The sequence below is a fragment of the Physeter macrocephalus genome, chromosome 21, assembly GCF_002837175.3.
Source record: "Physeter macrocephalus isolate SW-GA chromosome 21, ASM283717v5, whole genome shotgun sequence".
In the NCBI taxonomy this organism is placed as follows: Eukaryota; Metazoa; Chordata; class Mammalia; order Artiodactyla; family Physeteridae; genus Physeter; species Physeter macrocephalus.
This window is the reverse complement of record NC_041234.1, coordinates 81,528,966-81,548,755: the sequence shown is the minus strand read 5'-3', so window position 1 is coordinate 81,548,755 and position 19,790 is coordinate 81,528,966. Positions and strand designations below refer to the sequence as shown.

The 19,790-nt window shown below is 34.8% G+C and overlaps 1 protein-coding gene across 1 annotated transcript in view; it reads right to left on the bottom strand.

Annotated features, from left to right (window-relative positions):
• Nucleotides 1-711: 711 nt before the first annotated feature.
• Nucleotides 712-19,790, bottom strand: part of NRK (Nik related kinase) — a 142,379-nt gene continuing 123,300 nt past the window's right edge. Inside the window, exons 20-29 of the mRNA XM_007103212.2 lie at nucleotides 19,358-19,544; nucleotides 18,759-18,914; nucleotides 16,459-16,602; nucleotides 14,396-14,554; nucleotides 10,714-10,818; nucleotides 8,948-9,090; nucleotides 8,508-8,657; nucleotides 5,571-5,730; nucleotides 2,530-2,669; nucleotides 712-807 (exon numbers count right to left, since the gene is read on the bottom strand). Coding sequence (XP_007103274.2) covers nucleotides 712-807; nucleotides 2,530-2,669; nucleotides 5,571-5,730; nucleotides 8,508-8,657; nucleotides 8,948-9,090; nucleotides 10,714-10,818; nucleotides 14,396-14,554; nucleotides 16,459-16,602; nucleotides 18,759-18,914; nucleotides 19,358-19,544 — 1,440 coding nt within the window. The remainder of the gene's footprint in view (nucleotides 808-2,529; nucleotides 2,670-5,570; nucleotides 5,731-8,507; nucleotides 8,658-8,947; nucleotides 9,091-10,713; nucleotides 10,819-14,395; nucleotides 14,555-16,458; nucleotides 16,603-18,758; nucleotides 18,915-19,357; nucleotides 19,545-19,790) is intronic.

The following is a 19,790-nucleotide window of genomic DNA, read 5'->3' as shown; positions in this document are numbered from 1 at the left end:
AAACAGCTATTGCACATCTTTGGAGTTTCTGAGGAAAATCAAGCTTCCGAGGCTTTCTTCCTTTCTTCTTATCAGGAGAAAACTAGCTTAACATGGGGTGAAAAGAACACAACTGTTCTCTATCTGTGGGCTTAACTGTCATGGAGCAATGAGGAAATGGGTGGCCTTTTCCCCTTTATCACTGTAGTTTTCTCCAGGCATGCAGGTTGTTCAGCCTTAGTCTGCTTTATGCTTAGTCTTTATTATTTTCATTTCATAATCTAACATTTGGTTCTTTATAGGACTTGGCAAATTTGCATATAGTTTGTTGCTATTTTTATTTTTTTCCAAAAAACCCCCCTCATTCAGGGCCAACTCTTTTGAAAGCTGTTTGGAATCTAACTTATTACAGGTTTCTTAACTCCATGTTGTAAAATCTGAATATAGATACTGTCCAAACTGTCCAAAGAGTAATGTTTGAATTCACAGTAACAAAAGTTACAAGGTTTGTGCAAAAGACATTGTACACCATTGGAGTACATAGAGCTTGCTATAGTTAATTTTATATATAAAGCTGCATTTCTCATTAAAACTATTCTGTGCTACATTAAAAGTATCTGATTTAATTTTTCCCTACCAGTAAAACTGAATGCTCATTTAATCTCAGAGATTTAAAATGCAAATTGCATATTTATGATGTTTGTAATTGTTATAATAAATCATTGGAACCTTTTAAACACCATAATTGCTTTGGAGCTCTTCAAGTTTTCCAAGGGTCATGAAGTAAACCCGGCTGTGGCGATTGCGCAGGATAGAGGTAAAGAACAGCTTTAAAAAGAGAGAAAGAGACACCATCGGTAAATATTTAATACATTGCGAACTGATATTTGATAGGTACAACTATAACTTCAATTTATCTGCACCAACCAATAAAATATTAGGCCATACTGTTTTTCAAAAAGGGATTTCCTCAGATTAAAGAATATGAATTTAAATTAGTATGGAGTCTAAATTACAATTAAAAAATAACCTTTTACCATATTCTATAATTGTACTTCATATAGTTTAAATAAAATTAGATTTTTGTAGGCGGCATTCATCTGCTAAACTTCTTGATTGGTTTGGTTAACAATTCTCCTTTGCTATTTGTTTAAAATCTATTTTTATTCAAGTTGGCTTTCCTTTTTCTTTTAATATATGGAAAATATTACCTTATTTAGATGTTCACATTGTTGCTGGTGTTTAAGTGGACACTGAAATTTTCTACTTGGTGCAAGCTTCTATTTCAGTGGAACAGACTGACATCAATAGACTGAGATTATGAGCTAAACCAATCGGCTTAGAGAGGAACATGTTGTGTAAATATGGTCTCTGCCATAAAGAAAATTAGTACAGTACAATAATATAAATAGCAAACAGAGGTATCATTGTTAGGACTAAGGTTTTCAACATCCACAATGGATATACTTAGGAGGGTGTGTGATGTAATGATGATGATGATGATAATAACACTAGCTACCCTTGATTTAACACTTTTATGTGCCAGGCAATCTGTGAGATGCTTACTATATACATATTATTGATAATTTTCAGAATTGTTCCCAAAGTAGTTATTAATATTTCCATTTCTGAGATGAAAAAGCTAAGGTTCAGAAGGACTAGTCAAACTTCCAGGCTTTTACACGTAGTTAGGTGGCAAAGGTGGGACTGCATCCTACCTAGATCTATCTGATCTCAATCACTGGTTCTTGCCATTATATCCCTTTATATTACAAAAAAGTACCTTTTCTTGATGCCCAGTGCTTTACCCTGTTTGTTCTGATATTAATTCAAACCCTTTGCAATTTCTTCCAGATGTGAATGTTTCCTGGTCTTATTAGAATTATTTCTTCATGCTATTATTTCTCATAACATGTCAGGACTGTAATGATGTCATGCAATTCATTTTTCCATCTAAGCTATCTGAATTGGTTAAAATTGATCACATTACACAAATAATTGCCAAATCTTGATTTTATTTTTCTTTCCTGTGAAATGGACATAATAATGTCCACTTGTGAAGATTAACTATGATAGCTTCTAAAGTATTTAGCACAAACTCTACCATATAATTAGGTGTTCAGCAAACATAAGTAACTTTTTCCTTCTTCTGTTATTGGATTATGTTGAAAACTATAAAAGGCAGATTTACTCAAGCATTCTTTTTCAAAATATCATATTAATATGAACATGAAAAGAACTACACATCAAAGACAATAATGGAATTTGTAAGAAATAAAATAAAGGCTAAGCTTTGCTTTGGACACAATTGGAATTTTTACATTTTTGAAAATGATTTCTTTTGAAATCAAATTTCATGATTTACCAAATCAATGTTTCTAATGCAAATTGCAAAATTATTTTATTAATTTATTATATTATTAAGCATATGCCAATTTGGGAAATATAGCATAAATATATTTATAGCCAGAAAGAAAAGGATATGAATTTCCTTAGTTAATTTTCATCACTTGCTTTATTTTTGCTTTAACTGGGGAATGTAAACTATACCTTGTCACCTCGGGTACACAGAAATCTCAGCTTCTTAATTGACCTGCGCTTCAGTTCACTTTCCAGAACCCTTGACTGCAAAGACCGGACTTCAATGGCTTTTTGGCCCCATCCTGTGGCTCGCTGTGAACACTCATAAGCTACAATAAAAATTGAAAAATCAGAAAAAGTTAATATCTTTCTGTCAGTGATAGAAAATTATAAACACAGTCAACATTTGATTATTAAGAGGGACATTATTACAGTTCAGGTAAATACATTCTTTTTTTTTTCCTGCTTATAAGACTGTTGTTTAGGGCTTCCCTGGTGGCGCAGTGGTTGAGAGTCCGCTTGCCGATGCAGGGGACACGGGTTCGTGCCCCGGTCCGGGAAGATCCCACATGCCGCGGAGCGGCTGGGCCCATGCACCATGGCCGCTGAGCCTGCGCGTCCGGAGCCTGTGCTCCGCAAGGGGAGAGGCCACAACAGTGACAGGCCCGCGTAACGCAAAAAAAAAAAAAAAGACTGTTGTTTGGCCATTATGCTGCTCAACAGTGGTGTTCAGACCAGCTATGTACTATCACCATTGTGACCAACTATTCAACATTGTGAATAACTAGATCTCAGTTAATTTTTGTATTCATATTCTCCAATACCACAGAGAAAGCTAAGGGTTAATCTTACCCTGTTTGTAGAAAGTCAAATCTAGCTACAGTGATTATTTTATAATCTAGTTGAGGTACAACATCCTGTAAGGGTTTGTACTTGTGCTTAAGTGACATACATGGAAACCTGACTAACTTTTCAAAATTAAAACTGCTAAAAAATGACTCGCTCAAATAATGACTTTAGCAACTCTAATGTAATTCAATTAATTACCATGTTATACATAGAACTAAAGCTAATGTGATACTGCTAAGCGTTTCTCTTGCTCAGGAAATTTTTATTAAGATTTAAACTATTGGACCCTGTTTTATATTACTCAGTGACAATAAAGACTATGACAAATGCTTTAAAGCAGAAAACCTAATTATGTAAATAGCCATATAGTCAGCTGACACTGTAAGGTATTTTCTGACATGGGGAGCTGTATTTTTTCCAACAACTGCATACAGCAAAATTTTCTAAACTTAATGCACAATGTACTTGCTGAGCCCAAGTACACAGTTCACATGGCATTACATAATTTCTACCTTAATTCTAAAACACATTAATCAGCCACTTAACCTAGCTACTGAGCTAGCTTGTGTATGGGATGGAATCCAATGATTTAGTTTGGAATGCTTAATGATACTTGCTGTGATTGCTAAGTCTCTATATATTTGTTTGAAAATCCAAAGCAAAGATCTTATTAGTAAAATCATTCATTATATCTAAAGGAATGTAGATTGGGAAAATCTGGATCTAGGTTAGTTTTAAATAACAAAGCAGTTGTTTTTAGACAGAAAAAGAGAGTAATTGATTTCTTTAATATTAGTGTTATAATGCAGTCTTTATATACTCTCAAAATACCCTTAATAAACAGACCAAAATATCATGTTTTTATAGTGCTATAATTTATTTTACACATAGAGGGATGCTTTTCAATTTTAGTGACTTAAAATAGCTCTTTGTTTTAGGTCAGAAGTTGTCCTGCCTAAGGACAAGAACTGTACCAGATGACTTTTTAAGACCTCTTTGAGTCCTATCATTGTCTACATGTGGCATAAATATGGCATAAATATAGGGGTTCTGTTCTCCATTTGAACTGAATTTCCTTATTCCAATTTCTGATTAATATATTGATCACAACCACTGTAAAGCTTAGAACAAGATTCATTATTTCAGGTTTTTTTTGCCCCAGATCTGTCAATTATATTGTAAGTGTTTACGTCTTGTCACAAAATGGTTTTAAACCCTCTGTGAGTTCTTACCTTTTGAAGAAATTGGAGGAGGTTTTCAGGATAATCCTTAACACTATGTATGCAAAAGGAAAGGATTCTGCAGATGCAATGCAAAGTGCCATCATCCCATAATGGAAAAAATGTCCATTAAAAAGAAGTTCTTTCAAACTGGTCTTTAAAGCCACATGTGGATCACATTTAGCCATTTTATAGAGATTTCAGAAGCTTCTGGCTTCTTTATTGATAAACTATTTTCTCTCTGTCTCTCTTGCCCTCCTTCCCTCCCTCCCTCCCTTCCTTCCCTTCCTTCCTTCTCTCTCTCTCTCTCCCTCTCCCCCCACCACCTTCTCCTTCTCCTTTCTCCTTTATTTGCTTCCTTAACCTTATCTTCCTTCCAGGAACATTTATCTTCAAGCAAATCATTCTACTCTCTCTCTAATATTTTTACTGTTCATATGCATTATTCTGTTCCCTATCTAGAATCACCTCTGTAGTCACCAAGACTCAGAGAAATACGAGTTTCAAGTTATTCAGATTGCCCAGATCAGCAGTTCTGCGATAATCAGGAAGAAAAAAAATGTCCTGGTTTAATGAAGATGAAAAGGCAGTTTTCTTTATGTTGCCATCTGGGTAGTACCTAATAGGCACTCCAATCAGTCATATTTATCTTTTTTGTAAATGAAGTTTGATGAAATCTTAGTGACAACCAATATGTCACATATTCAGTTTGTATTTGACTCTTCACAGAAATATTACTTGCTGAACAGAACACTATTGACTGTATAAAATGGAAGTATTTTGCTCTTCTCTTATGACTATTCGGCAGTCTCCTAAGATAAAGGTAAACCCCAAAAATCAATGTGATGGAATGAAACAGTTTCAACATCTGCGTAAAAGCTGCAAGCAAAGGGATTAAAATAAAATTACAGATTATTGTGGAAAAGAATTACTGTCCTATTTTACATGATTATTGTAAATGAACAACTAAGACAGCCAAAATCAGTCTCTTTGTGGTAGCCTTGTGAATTCATTAAGCATAAGACAAACATACACATTACCTTACAAGGGAATAAGTACGCCATATCCCAAATTAACACTATATGCCTTGAGAAAAAGTGATACTTCAGGAAATAGAAGGTTTTCTGGGATCATCTGAAAGGAGAAAAATTTTATACATACCTACTGAAGATGGTATGTCTTTCCACACTTCAAGGATCTTCTTGAAGAGTTGTTCATTTGCTTCCATGGAAAGGGCTTCAGCATTGAAGGTGAGCATCATGCCAATTCCCAGGGAATCAGGTAAAATGATGATATTCTGTGGTATAATGATTTCCAGGGGCTGGAATTATGTTTCATAAGGATTTACATGTCCAACATTTTATCGCTACTACTTTCATTGAAGCAGCTTTGTTGAGCAATAAAGACCAAAAAGGGGTTCAAAATGCAGGGAGGAGAGACATTTCTATTTCAGTACTAAACAGCATGCTATCCAACACTTGAAAAGAGCCTTCCCTATGTCATAAATCTGTCACTGTTTAATATTCTCCTTTATATTTAGGAGAAAACTTTGTAAAAAGCAGAGATATATTTCCAACACAGAGAAATTCGTTGAAATGTCACAAACTATTATGTATAATGATAGAAGAAACATTACTTGTTTGATTTCAGATTCATTTCAGCACACTAATGAATACTTTAGTAAGGAATGTGTGAACCAAGTAACAAATACAAAATCACTGCTTATCAACCAATTCATTCAAATCAGAAATAGAAAATTAACTTTAAAATAGCTTGAGTTTAAATATTTACAAGGGGCAGCCTTATAATATCCTTCACTGCTTGAAATGTATCCTCCCTTCACAAAAATATAGCATTTCTTACCTAATTTATATAATCTTAAAATATCTTCAATTCAGAGATGTATTAGGTGACAGAAGATGAAATACTAAGAAATATCTAAGAATTTCTAAATTTCATGATGCATAAAACAATGTGACAAAACTTGCCTAAACTACAGATATTGTCACATTAATCATATTTCCCTAAAAACCGAACAATTAATTCCTCTATCATTTTTCAAATTTAGCAAGTTAAAGGAAAAAATGTCAGAAACTATACTTGCCAAACCCAGCGTACTCTGACCAAGTGCTTGAGGCCATGTCTCAGTCTCAGCAACAACAATTCTTAAAACTAAAATGGGGATCCAGAGGCGAAAAGCAATTTTAATGCGTTCCCTGGGCACTCTCATGAGCAGTTGAATCAGAAAAGAGATGAAGGAAGAGAGAAAAAGAAATTCAAGAAAAAAGATTGTCTCAAAAAATTTGTTTAGAAGAGATCTGGGCTGTTGTAAATCCAGAAAGCCTCAAAGGTAATTCTCTTGCTTCTCAGATGATTCCTGAAGTAACCATATATTCTGTAGCTTTACAGCTTTTGTAATCTAGCACTTTTGGAAAAGTGTTATTTTTAGTACGTTCTGTTTCAGAAGACGCTCTCTCCTCCCTTATATTAGAGTCCTTTCTCTTTTAATGGGTCAAGACACTAGGGCATTTAGCTAAAAATTCTATTTTTTAATACACTTAAGGTATCCTAATTAGGCCAGAAAATGACTTTTTAAAAACCTCATCTTCTCTCATTCTTGTTTCCATAATAGTTAACTGATCATTTCAAAAGAAAATAATTCTTCTTGCTTAGTAGTCAAGTGGAACACAGAATTCAATCTTCCTAAATGACTTTTCAAATAAGTATAAACTTGGACCAATACTGTGGTGTTCAATAATGCACTACCTTCAAAATAAAGGCTATCTGACATGACATAAAAAATAAGATTCAGGAAGTGATGGAAGACACTCCAAGTGAAAAGTACTATAACAGTTATACTAAAATTAACCTGAACTCATTTAAATGGCTTTGGCTGGGCTTGGTTCGTATTTTCTGCCTTATAAACAGTGATTTCTATATAGTCATAGGTGACAACAGAATGATCAGCTAATTGAGATTGTTAAATATGACCAAAACTTTAAAAAAATTCTCCACTAATTATCTGACAATTGCTCCATGTAATCTGTCAGAGATATATAGATAATTCTGAAAGCTGTGCAAAATATCACATTACTACAGTGGCTTAGCAGTACATAAAAGTTTTCTCCTGGAATTTTGTATGATGCTAAACTGCTAAAACCTTAGTGATTGACAAAATGGGGAATTCAAAAAGGGTGAAGTAGAGATTTGTTGGTTCAGCCCTTCCTTTTTAATATAATTTTCAATAGGACAAATATCATTTCTACCATCAAATTTGAGACATAGGAGAATTATATCATATATGGTACGTGTGTGTGAGGGGTATTATGTTCAAGCTCTTTAGACAAATGATGTGTATAGTATTTTTACAACTATCCATATTTTAGATGCTGTGCCATATTTTCATATTTATAATTATTTAAGAGTTAAGAGTTGATGTGTACTAGCTTTTAAAATGCTGAATCCTTTGATCAGAAATTATAAGTATAACTTATACTGTAAGAGAATACTTTATGATAATTTGCTATATATCACAGTTAAAGTACTACAATCTGGATGAAGAAAGGGCATACACATAATAATGCTGAAATACTGGTGTAATTTAAAAAAATCTGTTAATGCATAATGAGGTGCAGAAGACTAAAGCAAGGGTTGCAAACTCATATGGCTACGAGGGCCAGTTATGATAAATACATAATGGTGGATGGATAGAGAATATATAGCGTATGTTCCATCTAAAAGTGGGCAGGCACAAATTGGTTCCAGTTGATTATGGCCAGATAGTAATGTTGGCCTGATATTGTCAGATCATTGGTTTTTCAATAGAAATCCAGATTTTAAGTGTAAACGATATTCACTTAAAAACAAACAAAAATCACTGTTGCAGACAAAATCTATCTGTGGAACAGACTTAGCTGTCTGGACTAAGAAACCATCAGTGATTTTTGTTTATCCATTACTACTTTCTGGCACTTTATACTTGCCTTTTATGTCTCAGTTCTAATATAGATATTGATACTCATATTTTTAAACCTTTTAAGAGTTTTGACAGTTGGAAATACTCAAATTGTGTTATACAGTAATTTCTAGGGATCTTACGTTATTTGGCAGGGTCACATCAGACATAACCTCAGATTCTGCATCAATGATGTGATATCCATCTGCTGAGCTGAAGAAAATCTTTAGTCTTTTTTCAGAACCAATAGCCAGGTCAACTGTCACTGGCTTATGACCAAGTGTTGGAAACACCTGCAGATATAAAACCAAATATGGCCAAAAGGCCAAAAATGACACTCTGTCTAAGGTGAAAATTCCCCTGCCCTTTTGTTTAACAGGTTTATAAAACCCAGAATGATTTTTAAAATTACATAATATATTTAGAGACCTATGTATTATAACTTTTCTTAGGTCTGTTATTACAATAAGAACGATTATATTCAGGTTCTAAATATTGAGTTTTCCTTCGAAGGCCAAATCTCCAAAAATCATAAGAGCCTTGTATGGCCCTGTACTCTGTTTGCTGTCTTTAAATTCCTTGCCTTGAGCTTCAGCAAATGAAGGAGCTCATCTGGTCTCTTAAACCGGTTTGCTGGATCAGCTGCCTGTATTTTTGCCAGTATTCGTATATAGGCTTCATAGGACATGTAGTCTCCTTCGGAGTCTGCTGATTGATCAATGCACACTTGGTAGGGAATGAGAAAGGCCAGACATGTTAACCTACCATAGACTGGATGTACTCTAGGCTCTTATGGTTCCTAGTCCAAGGAAACAAAAAGCCAAACAGGATTCATTGCCAAGTTCAGGTCACAGTAGAGGACTGGGCATCACAGGTTTCACCACACTGTAGTCATGAGGTGGGATTCAAGAACTGGAGTGAGGACTTGGACCAGGAACTGTGTATCAGGCTACACAGACTGTTGGTACTTACCTTCTTTGCTTTCCAGCTCCATACCAGGCAGCTCTGACCAATCAGCAGACACCCAAGAACAAACCCATATCCAAATACTGACAGCTGACCCAAGGCCCAATTTAGGGAGATCAGATCAGGGATGTGATTTGTGTCAGGACAGACCCAGACTATCTATATAGTAGTCTGTGCTATTTATAAAAGAACATATTTATTGTGCAAATAGACATTGAGGAGCAGTCATAAATATTAACCCATCTTTATTGTATACATGTGATGTTTTGGCCTATAAAATATACCATGTAATCAGATCCTGACCTAAGATACAATAGTGTTTCATGAATACGCTGTTGGGGTCTATCATGATGTGTCCCTATCAGTGCTTTGTAAAAACTTGTCCAGGGACCAACCAGTTCAAAATCTCCTGGGTTGTTTGCTAAAAATGTAGATTCCCAGGCTCCACTTCAGACCTACTAATTTGGCCTGGAGTTGGGTCTGAGATCTAAACTTTTAACAAATGCTCCAGATGATTCTTATGTATATCCCAGATTAGGAGCTACTGGACTCTATGTAATATTGCCAGTTCATTAATCAGTCCTTATTACTATAGAATAAATACAAAATAATCTTATTTATGTTGAATTCTGGAACATTACAAAAAGATAATGAAGATAAAACTAGTCCCCAGTTTATGAGACGTGATTACAAATCATCAGCAACTTAATTGTTTGGGACACTAAATGGTTACCTTAAGAGGCTGATCCATAGAAGTTCAATTAAACCATAATAAGGGTGGAAACAGTACTCATAATCCAAATAAGCCTAACCACCATTCCTTGTAATAGTTCTAGGGAAAAATGTGTTTAGAGATCCAGCTTGGAAGGAATATAGAGCCATCCTTTCCTCCCCACCCCCATCTACTGTAGCCCTGGTAATTAGAGCAAAGGCTTTCTCTTCCTTCATTCCTCTTCCAGGTTCATTCCTCTGCAATGGTAGAGGTTTCCCCCTTTACCATTGTCACACCTTTCCTTACCTTCCCTTTGCTCTCCACCCCCCACTAAGAGAGAACAGGGACGTTCTCAGCTTCAAGTCATTGGGGTGGCACCCAAAGCTTGTGTTTGTGGCTTTAGAAGAGAAGGTCTTCATGTTGACTACAGGAATTGGGAGTGAGGAGCTGGTGGGGAGGTCCTTTAAGGGGAGGGGTCAGGGATTTCCCTCACACTCTCCCTTGGTGTGGTGCCTGTGAATTATCTAAAAAAGGGTTAAATGATCATTATTGACATGGTATATTTAAATTACATTAATTGTAGAAGAATGGTATATATTTCTGCTACTCTATTCCAAATACTGTTCTGTTTACAATTTCTCAAAAGAACAACCAAAGGAAAAGGAGACCACTCACTTTAATGGCAGTGCTTTCATCAAAGGACTTTGGTGCCCATGCATACAGGTGAATTGATGATTTCAAAGCAATTGCAATATATGTTGTTTCTTCATGTTGCACTACAATGATAAAATACAAAGAAGTAACGATGCCACAGAGTTAACAAGAACACTCAAGTATTTTTGTGTGTTGTTGAAAATGTCATAATAACAACAATGTAAGACCATAGATCATTTATTTTAGAAAAGTTATTTGGTTACAATTTGATGCCCAAAAGAAGGTGACAAAAATACTGTATAGTTTTATGGAGTGTATGCATTAGCCTTTAAGAACACTCTAAATTGTACACTGAAAACTACAGAATATTGCTGAAAGAAACTAAAAGAGACCTAAATAAATGGAAATACTTCCTCTGTTCATGCATGGGTAGACTTAACATTGTTAAGAGGTCAGTACTATCCAAAGTGATCTACAGATTCATTGCAATCTCTATGAAAGTCCCAATGGCCCCCTATGCATAAATGGAAATGCTGATTAAAATTCACTTGGAATTGGAAGAGGCTCCAAATAGCCAAAACTATCTTGAAAATGAAAAACGAAGTTGGAGGACTCACAGTTGCCAATTTCTAATCTTACTACAAGCTACAGTAATCAAAACAGTGTAGTACTGACCTAAGGACAGGCATATAGATCAATGGAGTAGAATTGAAAGTCTACAGATAAAGCCGTACATTTATGGTCAGTGGTGCCAGGACTATTCAATAGGGAAAGAATAATCTCTTCATTAAATGGTACTATGACAACTGAATATCCAAGTACAAAAAAATGCATTGGACCTCCTACCTCAATCCATATACAAAAACTAACTTGAAATGGATCAAAGACCTAAATGTAAGAGCTAAAACTATGAAACTCTTAGAAGTAAATATAGGAATAAACCTTCATGGCAATAGATTCTTATATTTGACACCAAAAGCATAAGTGACAAAAGAAAGAAACAGATAAATTGGGTTTCATTAAAATTAATACTTTCTATATATCAAAGGACACTATCAAGAAAGTGAAAAGACAAAGTATGGAACGGGAATAAATATCTGCAAATCATATATCTGATAAAGGTCTAATGTCCAGAATATATAAAGAATACTTACAACTCAACAACAAAATGATAAATATGCCAAGGAAGATATACAAGTGGTCAATAAACACTTGAAAAGATGCTCAACAACATTATTCATCAGGGAAGTGCAAATCAAAACTATAATGTGATGCCATGTTATACCCACTTGGATGGCTAGGATCAAAAGACTGACTTTTACAGGTGTTGGTAAGAATGAAGAGAAAAATGGAGCTTTCATACTTATGGCAACGTAAAACAGTTCTGTCAGTCACTTTTAAAAATATTCTCGCAATACTATCTAAGAGAAAAGAAAATATTCACTCCAATGTACAAAGACATGTATGAAAATGTTCATAGCAGAATTATTCCTAATAGCCAAAAAGTGGAAAAAGTACAAATGTATAAAACAATGGATGTATAAAAAACTGGATAAACAAAAGGTGATATATCTATACAATGCAATACTATTCAGCAATAAAAAGGAATGCTGATACATGTTGAACAGGTTACAGCATGGATGAACCTTGAAAACATTACACGAAGTGACAGAAGCTTGTCACAAAAGACCACATAATGTATAATTCCATTTAAATAAATCGTGGAAAAAAGACAAATCCACAGCAAAGAAAGTAGATCAGTAGCTACTTAGGACTATGAGGGGAATAAGGTAAGAGGAATAAAATATGGAGTGACTGCTAATGGCCATGAGGTTTCTTTTTGGAATGATGAAAATTAGCTCATGGTGACGGTTACACAACTCTATAAACATACCCTAAACCCTTTAATTGTACACTTTAATGGGGTGTATTTTATGATATGCAAATTATTTCAATAGAGCTTTTTTTTATTAAAAAAGAGAAAAATATATAAAAAGTATATGCTTGCTCTTGGCTAGACCTTCTGGCTCTCATGAAATATTTTGTCCTACTTCTAGATTTATATTTGCACTAAAACCCCGCTTCTTTGGCAGAGACACTGCTTCTGTATTCGCTAGCCAGACTTCATCTAAGACTAATATATACGAATTCTCTCTCTCCTCTCCCCTCCCTTCCTCTCTCTTTCTCTTTTTCTCATTCTGTGTCTCTGTCTCTGAGTCTAGCTTTGCTTTCTTTTTTAAAAAACTGTTCAGAAGTAGGCCAAAGAAGCATGATTAATAAACCCCCAAGAAGCAAAGGAATTTTTTGTTAAGCAAATAATTCCAATAATTTTAATATACGACGGTAATTGATGTCGGTCCATTATTTTGTTGACCTTGGAAGGCTATGAAAATGCCATGCAAATATGGTTATGTTGTTGTTCTCCTATGTAAAGGTGCTACTGTTCCACCTGTCAGTAGGACAAATGTTATTGGTTGTTATGAGAGCTGGGATGGGTTGGAATGCGGTCAGCCAGGAAAACTAGACTAAACTAGTCCATCTGTTTACCAAAAGCACAGATTTGCAAGGTGACTATCTTTGTAAACTCTCTCTTATTCAACTAAAAACTCGATAAGTTAGTAAGAGGCAGTTCTGCTATATAAACTTTTGGGTTAACATCTGGGAATATCTTTCACCTCTGGCTACCACATTTAAGTAATATGATTTGGAGGAAATTAGTGATACATAAAACTAGAAGAAAGTAGTATATTTATTTGATGCCTAAGTTGTCTGGGTGTTCATTCCTACCTTTACTGGTGTTTGTGTACATATGTACACACATATGGAAACCTATCCTCGGAAAGGCTCTTTGTATGCAGAACAGAAAATGTCAGTCAGTATAGAAATATACTGCCACAACTCATATTATGTGATTCCAGCTATCTCTTACCTATGCCACTAGTTCTGCCTCACAGGCAATTAGTAAAGAGGAAAGAAGAAAACAAAGGCTGAGAGTAGAGGGGATTTGCTTCAGAAACAGAAAGAACTGGATAACATTACTTCCATGTTGCTGACAGATTAGAGCAGGACTCTAAGACCTTGGATTTGTTACTCCATTTCACAGTGGATGGTTGTGAAGAGACAGGGGATATGAAAACACAGTAATTGGACAGGAAATATTTAGCAATTATACTCATGAATATCGACAGTGGGAATGAGAGCCAGCAGACAACTGATGAATTTTCTTTTTGACTCATGGTTAAGTTTCCTGGTCAGTATTAAGAGGGATTTTCTGATTTTGAAAAAAGGAATTATTATGTGATCCTATTTTATTGCTGTTCCAAGAAAAGATAATGTCATATAAATCTCTTTGTAGGTTATTGAAGATACATCAACACCATTTATATAATTGAAGTTAGATAGAAGCAGGAAGAAATATCAGTTCATATGAACTAATTAGAGTGACTGGGAAGGGAAGAAAGGTGAGAAAGTGAACCAAACTTAACTCCAATAGCTATTTCAGTCAATCTATATTTTCTCAATAACAGCCATGATTGTGACATAAAAGACCTGAAAGGTGCCTCAGTGAAATTCACTCATTTTTGTATTTGAAGTTGCAAATTCTTTTCTTTCTCTACTTTGCCTTTCACAATAATATTCTTCACCAAATGAAGGGAAGCAAAATTTATATAGCTATAGTAAACATGAAATGAGACTTACGGACACTGAAGTGTTCACAGCCTGTCAACTTATCAATAGCTTTGCAGGCTTCCTCTGTCTTGAGCATTTCCTCTTGTCTTCTTTTACTTTCTGGATCATCATTCAAAATCTTGTTTCTCAGCCAGGTCAAATGATACACCCGAAGTCTGTTCTTATGGCCTGATAGATAAGAAAAGATACAATGTTTCAATTCAGTCTATTTTTTAATATATTAGAAGAACAAAAAAGGTAAAAGTATTTTTGTCTTTTTAACCAAATGTTTTCATTAAAGTACAAAAGCACTTTTAAAAATCTATGTTGCATCAGAGTCTTCCCTTTAGAGTTTGGAAATGTGATAGCAAAGTCTCTCAGTCTCTCACTTCCAAGAGATAGCCGAAGTGTCTACCAGCTACCTATGTAGAAGTAAATGTAAAATACTTCTTTGGGACAGGTTAAGACTGCCACCGTGCAGGCAACAGAATCACCATCCATTCATTTGTATCTTAGCTTCTTATCTAAGTCATGACCTTTCTGGGATTCAGAGACCCAGAAGCTATCTCTGGTAGTGTGTATATATGAGAAGGGTGTCTTGTGTATTGCTTGTTAGGCATTCTGGGCCAGTGAGATGGGTCTTTGTACTCTTTCATTCCAGTATACTTACGAAGTAACTGAACAGTTTCATTATTTTTTTCTCGGCCCAATCTATCTTTAATGTTAATTTTCTAACTGTAAGTCCCATCAAATTCCTACAATTCCTTCAGAAAAACAAGCCATTAAAATTACACATTTCTTTTCATATATAGTGACTTTACATTCATTTTAAGGGTTTATGACTGTAAGATTTCTGGGCCTAACAATAAGATTCTCATTTATGTAATTAATCTTAAATATATTTTTATACAACATTTTTGAGCAGTGTTAGAATTCAAGCATCTATATCTATTGCCATTCTATTCTCAAATGGTAAAATAAAACTGAACTCCAAACTATTAGATATCTTTCTATACTGACGTTCTCAGTACTATTTGAAGCAAAAATAATCCACATTTAAGAGAAACTTAAGAATTAAAAAGAGAACATTTGGGTTAGAGAAAGCTGGATAAAAAGTAAAGAAATCTGTTACCCAGATGTGCAGTCTGTAAGCCACCCAGATGTTTTCAAAAACTAAATGTTGCTTCTGTGTGCCTCAAGCAATTATAAATGAATGACCAAAAAATCATGACACTTTAGTATATCTGTAGAGGATTTCTCTAACTAAAACGTAAAGCAAAGTTAATCATATTTAGGACTATAAATAATGATTAATTAATGTGCAATATCGTTATTAGGTACAGACAGGAAGTATATAAACACATAAAATTACTGTGATTAGCATAATTTTATTCTACAGTCAAACCATTTAAAAAATTTTTCCTTATCTTTCAACAGTCATTTTTTGGCCTAAAGTCGGCATTAATGTTAGTGCTTTCCTGATACCAAGTACTGTTTAGTAATCACAATAATTATTAACATCCATATACTTGGTCTCTCATATTTCAAGGTTCAGGATCTGATTGACCAAAACTAAGAAGTTCAACTACTATGTGGGAAGAACGGAGAGATCTTAGGGGATCCATTCTTGTTACTAGTCCTATCTGTAGGCCCTTATTATACAGCTGTGGCAGAGACAACAGAGTCTCATTTTTATCCAATTATTGTCCTTTTTGTTCTTTGTTGCTTCTAACACAAGAAAGGTAAATAGTGGAGGTTAGTGTGGTCATGTGTGCATGGGTGGGTGAAGCTGTGAGTTGTGAAGATGTAGGTGGCTACTCAGAAAAGACGTGAAAGGATGCAAATGGCATGGTTTTTCTTGTCACTGACCTAGGACAGGTACATTACAATCAAATATCCAGACACCAAAGGAGAGTCAGAAGTTTAAATTGTAAATAGGTAAGAAAATACAAGTAGGAAAGCCTGGTGTCCCAATTAAAATTTATATTTAAAGTGCTTTCCTATGAATACTTTCACTTGAGAAAGTCTTTAGCCCAGTTTGCAACCTAATTTATCTGCATAATTACTCAGTTAATTTTAGTTCTTAAACAAACCGGAGATGGTAATCAGCAAATTGAGTGGCTCTACAACTTGAATTTGACGGAATGGTCTTCGCTTTATAAGTTTAGTAATGTCTGCCTTTCCGCTTCTGTCCATCAGATACAGATTTGATCGAGTTCCCAACAGCAAATTCACTCCTATTAGTATATAAAAAGAAAAGTGCTATATTAGCTCAGATTACATTTTTATAATTGAATTTATACTAGTATTTTTGCTACTCCAGTGTGCTGATCTATGTAAAGGTGACATTTATCATCTTAGGCTAATGTTAACTTCATTCTGTGTAAAAATGAATTCTCTGCCAACAGAACAAATTTATTTTCATTAAAATATTGAAGATAATACCCTCTGGCAATATTCTACTGGCTGGTGTCTTGTTTGCCGTCACACAAATAGACCTTTATGTATATCTCAGCACCTTTTAGTAGTGTCCCAAACTTTATAAAAATCAATCAACCTTTTTGAAAGTTACCATTAAATATAAAAGATGCCTAGTATATATCAAGTCTTCAATTCAGTTGATTTCTCATTGCTAACTGTAACATGGTTTTAATGCTTTTAGAATAATTGCACGTAAATTGTTTTTAAATTGAGTGATTCTGTGTTCACACATACATTAAAAAACTTATATTGCTAAATGCCTATAAAATTAGTTTCTACTTTCATGTATTTACACTCCTACACTCTGTTATTTGTGTGCTGGCTCTATTCATTCTAATAGAAGCACTGTTTATAGACTGAATGAGAAGACTAAAATAGCAGATTGAAGTAAAGTTAGAATATCCTTCAAATGGGGGTCAGGATCAAGATGGAGTAGAAAGACCCTGAACACGCCTCTTTCCATGGGCATACAAAAATTACAACTATTTACAGAGCAACTGTCTATCAGAATGACCTGAAGACTAGCAGAAAAGATTTTCCACAACTAAAGACATAAAGAAAGAGCCACAACAAGATGGAAAGGAGTGGCAGAGACGTGGTTTAGTAAAGACCCACACCTCAGGGTTGATGACTCATAAACAAAAGGGATATCATAACCACAGAGGTTCTCCTCAAGGAGCAAGGGGTCTGAAACCCATATTGGGTTCCCCAGCCTGGGGGTCTGGCACTGGGAAGGTGAGTTCCTAGAACATCTGCCTTTGAAAATCAAGTGGGGCTTATGTTCAGGAGAGCTGGAGGGCTATAGGAAAATGAAATTTCATTCTTACAGGGCATGCACAAAATCTCACATGCTCCAAGTGGCATGACGCAGGGCAGATGCAGTAGTGTGAAAGATGCCTGGGTCAGAACCACTGCTGTTCTTAGAGAATCCCCCTGGAGAGGCATGAGGCAGCTGGGACCCCCCTGAGGACTGAGACACTGGCAGCAGCCATTTTGGGGATCTCGGTCTACCACATTGACACATATTATAATCTTTTATTTTTCAAAATATAAAACCACAAATGATAAAAATGAGTTACTAGACATTAAGTTCATCTCTGGGTAGTTGCCTGACTGAAATGATAATGAAGTAAACTTTGCTTTCTTGTTATCCAATACATTATATTAGTAGAACTTTGAGGATGGCTTATTTTTTTCCAAGTTGTTTAATCCACATAACCATAATGTTTGCTACACTGCTCTATTTTTAATTTAAAATTCTGTCTCCTGTTCAATCATACATTAAGCAAAGTCTATGAAACTGAAGGTAGGAGGTTGGCATTTATTTTGGATTTTTCCCTTCCTTGCATTCATTTATTCTGTTTCATTTATGATTCAGACCCGCTTGAGGTAAAATATTGTCTCAGCATTGCCAATGTGGTTATAATTCTTCTGGAACAAAGGGTTGAAAAAGTCTATCAAAGTTAAGATATTACACAAGGAACTTTCTCTACAAATCCTCAAGATATTTTTAAAACAAGAACCTGAAGAAATTTCTTGTAATATCTCATTAGGTATTATATGTTGCATTCTGCCCAAATTAAAAATACTAAGCTTGAATTTTCAAATAATCATAACCTAGTCCAATTTTATATTTTAGCCAAGTTAATTCGGGCCGTAAAGATAAACAGAATAAAAAGGGTAGGGAGTAATTCAAACAGCAAACTGCATTGAGTAAAAATAAATCAGCAAATAAATAAATAAGCAAGTTAACTACTGTGTGTGTATATGTATGTGTATATGTGTATATACTTGGAAATGGTTTTTCAATAGCAAACACATGTTTACATCTATGATTTTTCACAAGTTTGCTATATAGATAAAAATATATTCTTTAAAATATAACAACTCAGTTTTAAGAAACCAAACTCACCCCACAAAGAACCACAGCAGATCTCAGAAGTGAATTCCTTTTCATACATGTGGATTAGTGGTTTTTTACATTCAGGAGAGACATAGAATGGGTTAACATTGACTTCAGAGGGTTGCTTAAATGATTTCTCAGGTACTTCCACTAATCCAGCATATACTGTGAAGAGAAGATATTGAGAGAACTTACACCATATGCGCTTGAGTGTTCCCACAAAGGAGACATAGCTTAGAAAAATTCATTTTCCTTTATTGTATTTTTTTTATTAGAGCTATACTTTCTATCAATCCTAAACCATCAGTTAACACAAATCAAGATGGTCAGAATACATTTCTGTATATGAATATACTTCAAGTTACTGTGATTAGACTGCAAGTAAAATCCAGATGAGGGACCCACTTTCTCAACTGTAGCTCAAATTTAGGTGCCATAAAGACTAAGTGAAGAGTAGATTTAAAAAAATATATATACATCCATCTGAATTTATGTCAATTGAGTATCAGAATGATTTGATTCTTTTCTGATAATGAACCAGTGGTCAAACACTGTATTTAATATGTGAACAGACTGCAGCATTTGGAGATTATATTAAATACACTTACAGATGGCACTGGCAAAGTCAGCATTTGCAGTCCCTTCAGAACCGTTGGAAGGAGATGAGTGGCTGGCAGAGAAACCTGATTCTGTTGATACTTCTGATATGTCCATAGTGTCATTCTCATCACCAGGTGCTGCAGGTGCAGCGCCTGAGGCAACGGCATTTGAGGCTTCACTTCTACCACCTGACTCCTAAAAGATGATTAAAAATTTATTTTGACTTTATTAGGAAATTAACAGTGAGAGAAATATGATATGCCTAGGGGTCATTTGAAAAAGAGAATACAAAATTTGTAACATCTTATCATGCTTTATCCTTATAAAATCCACATTTACCAGTAGAACTCAACAATGTTATCAGAAAAGAAATAACTAACCTATATTGAGACAACTGATGCCAAAGTAGAAATTCAAGGAGCATGAACTCCTTAGCTGTAT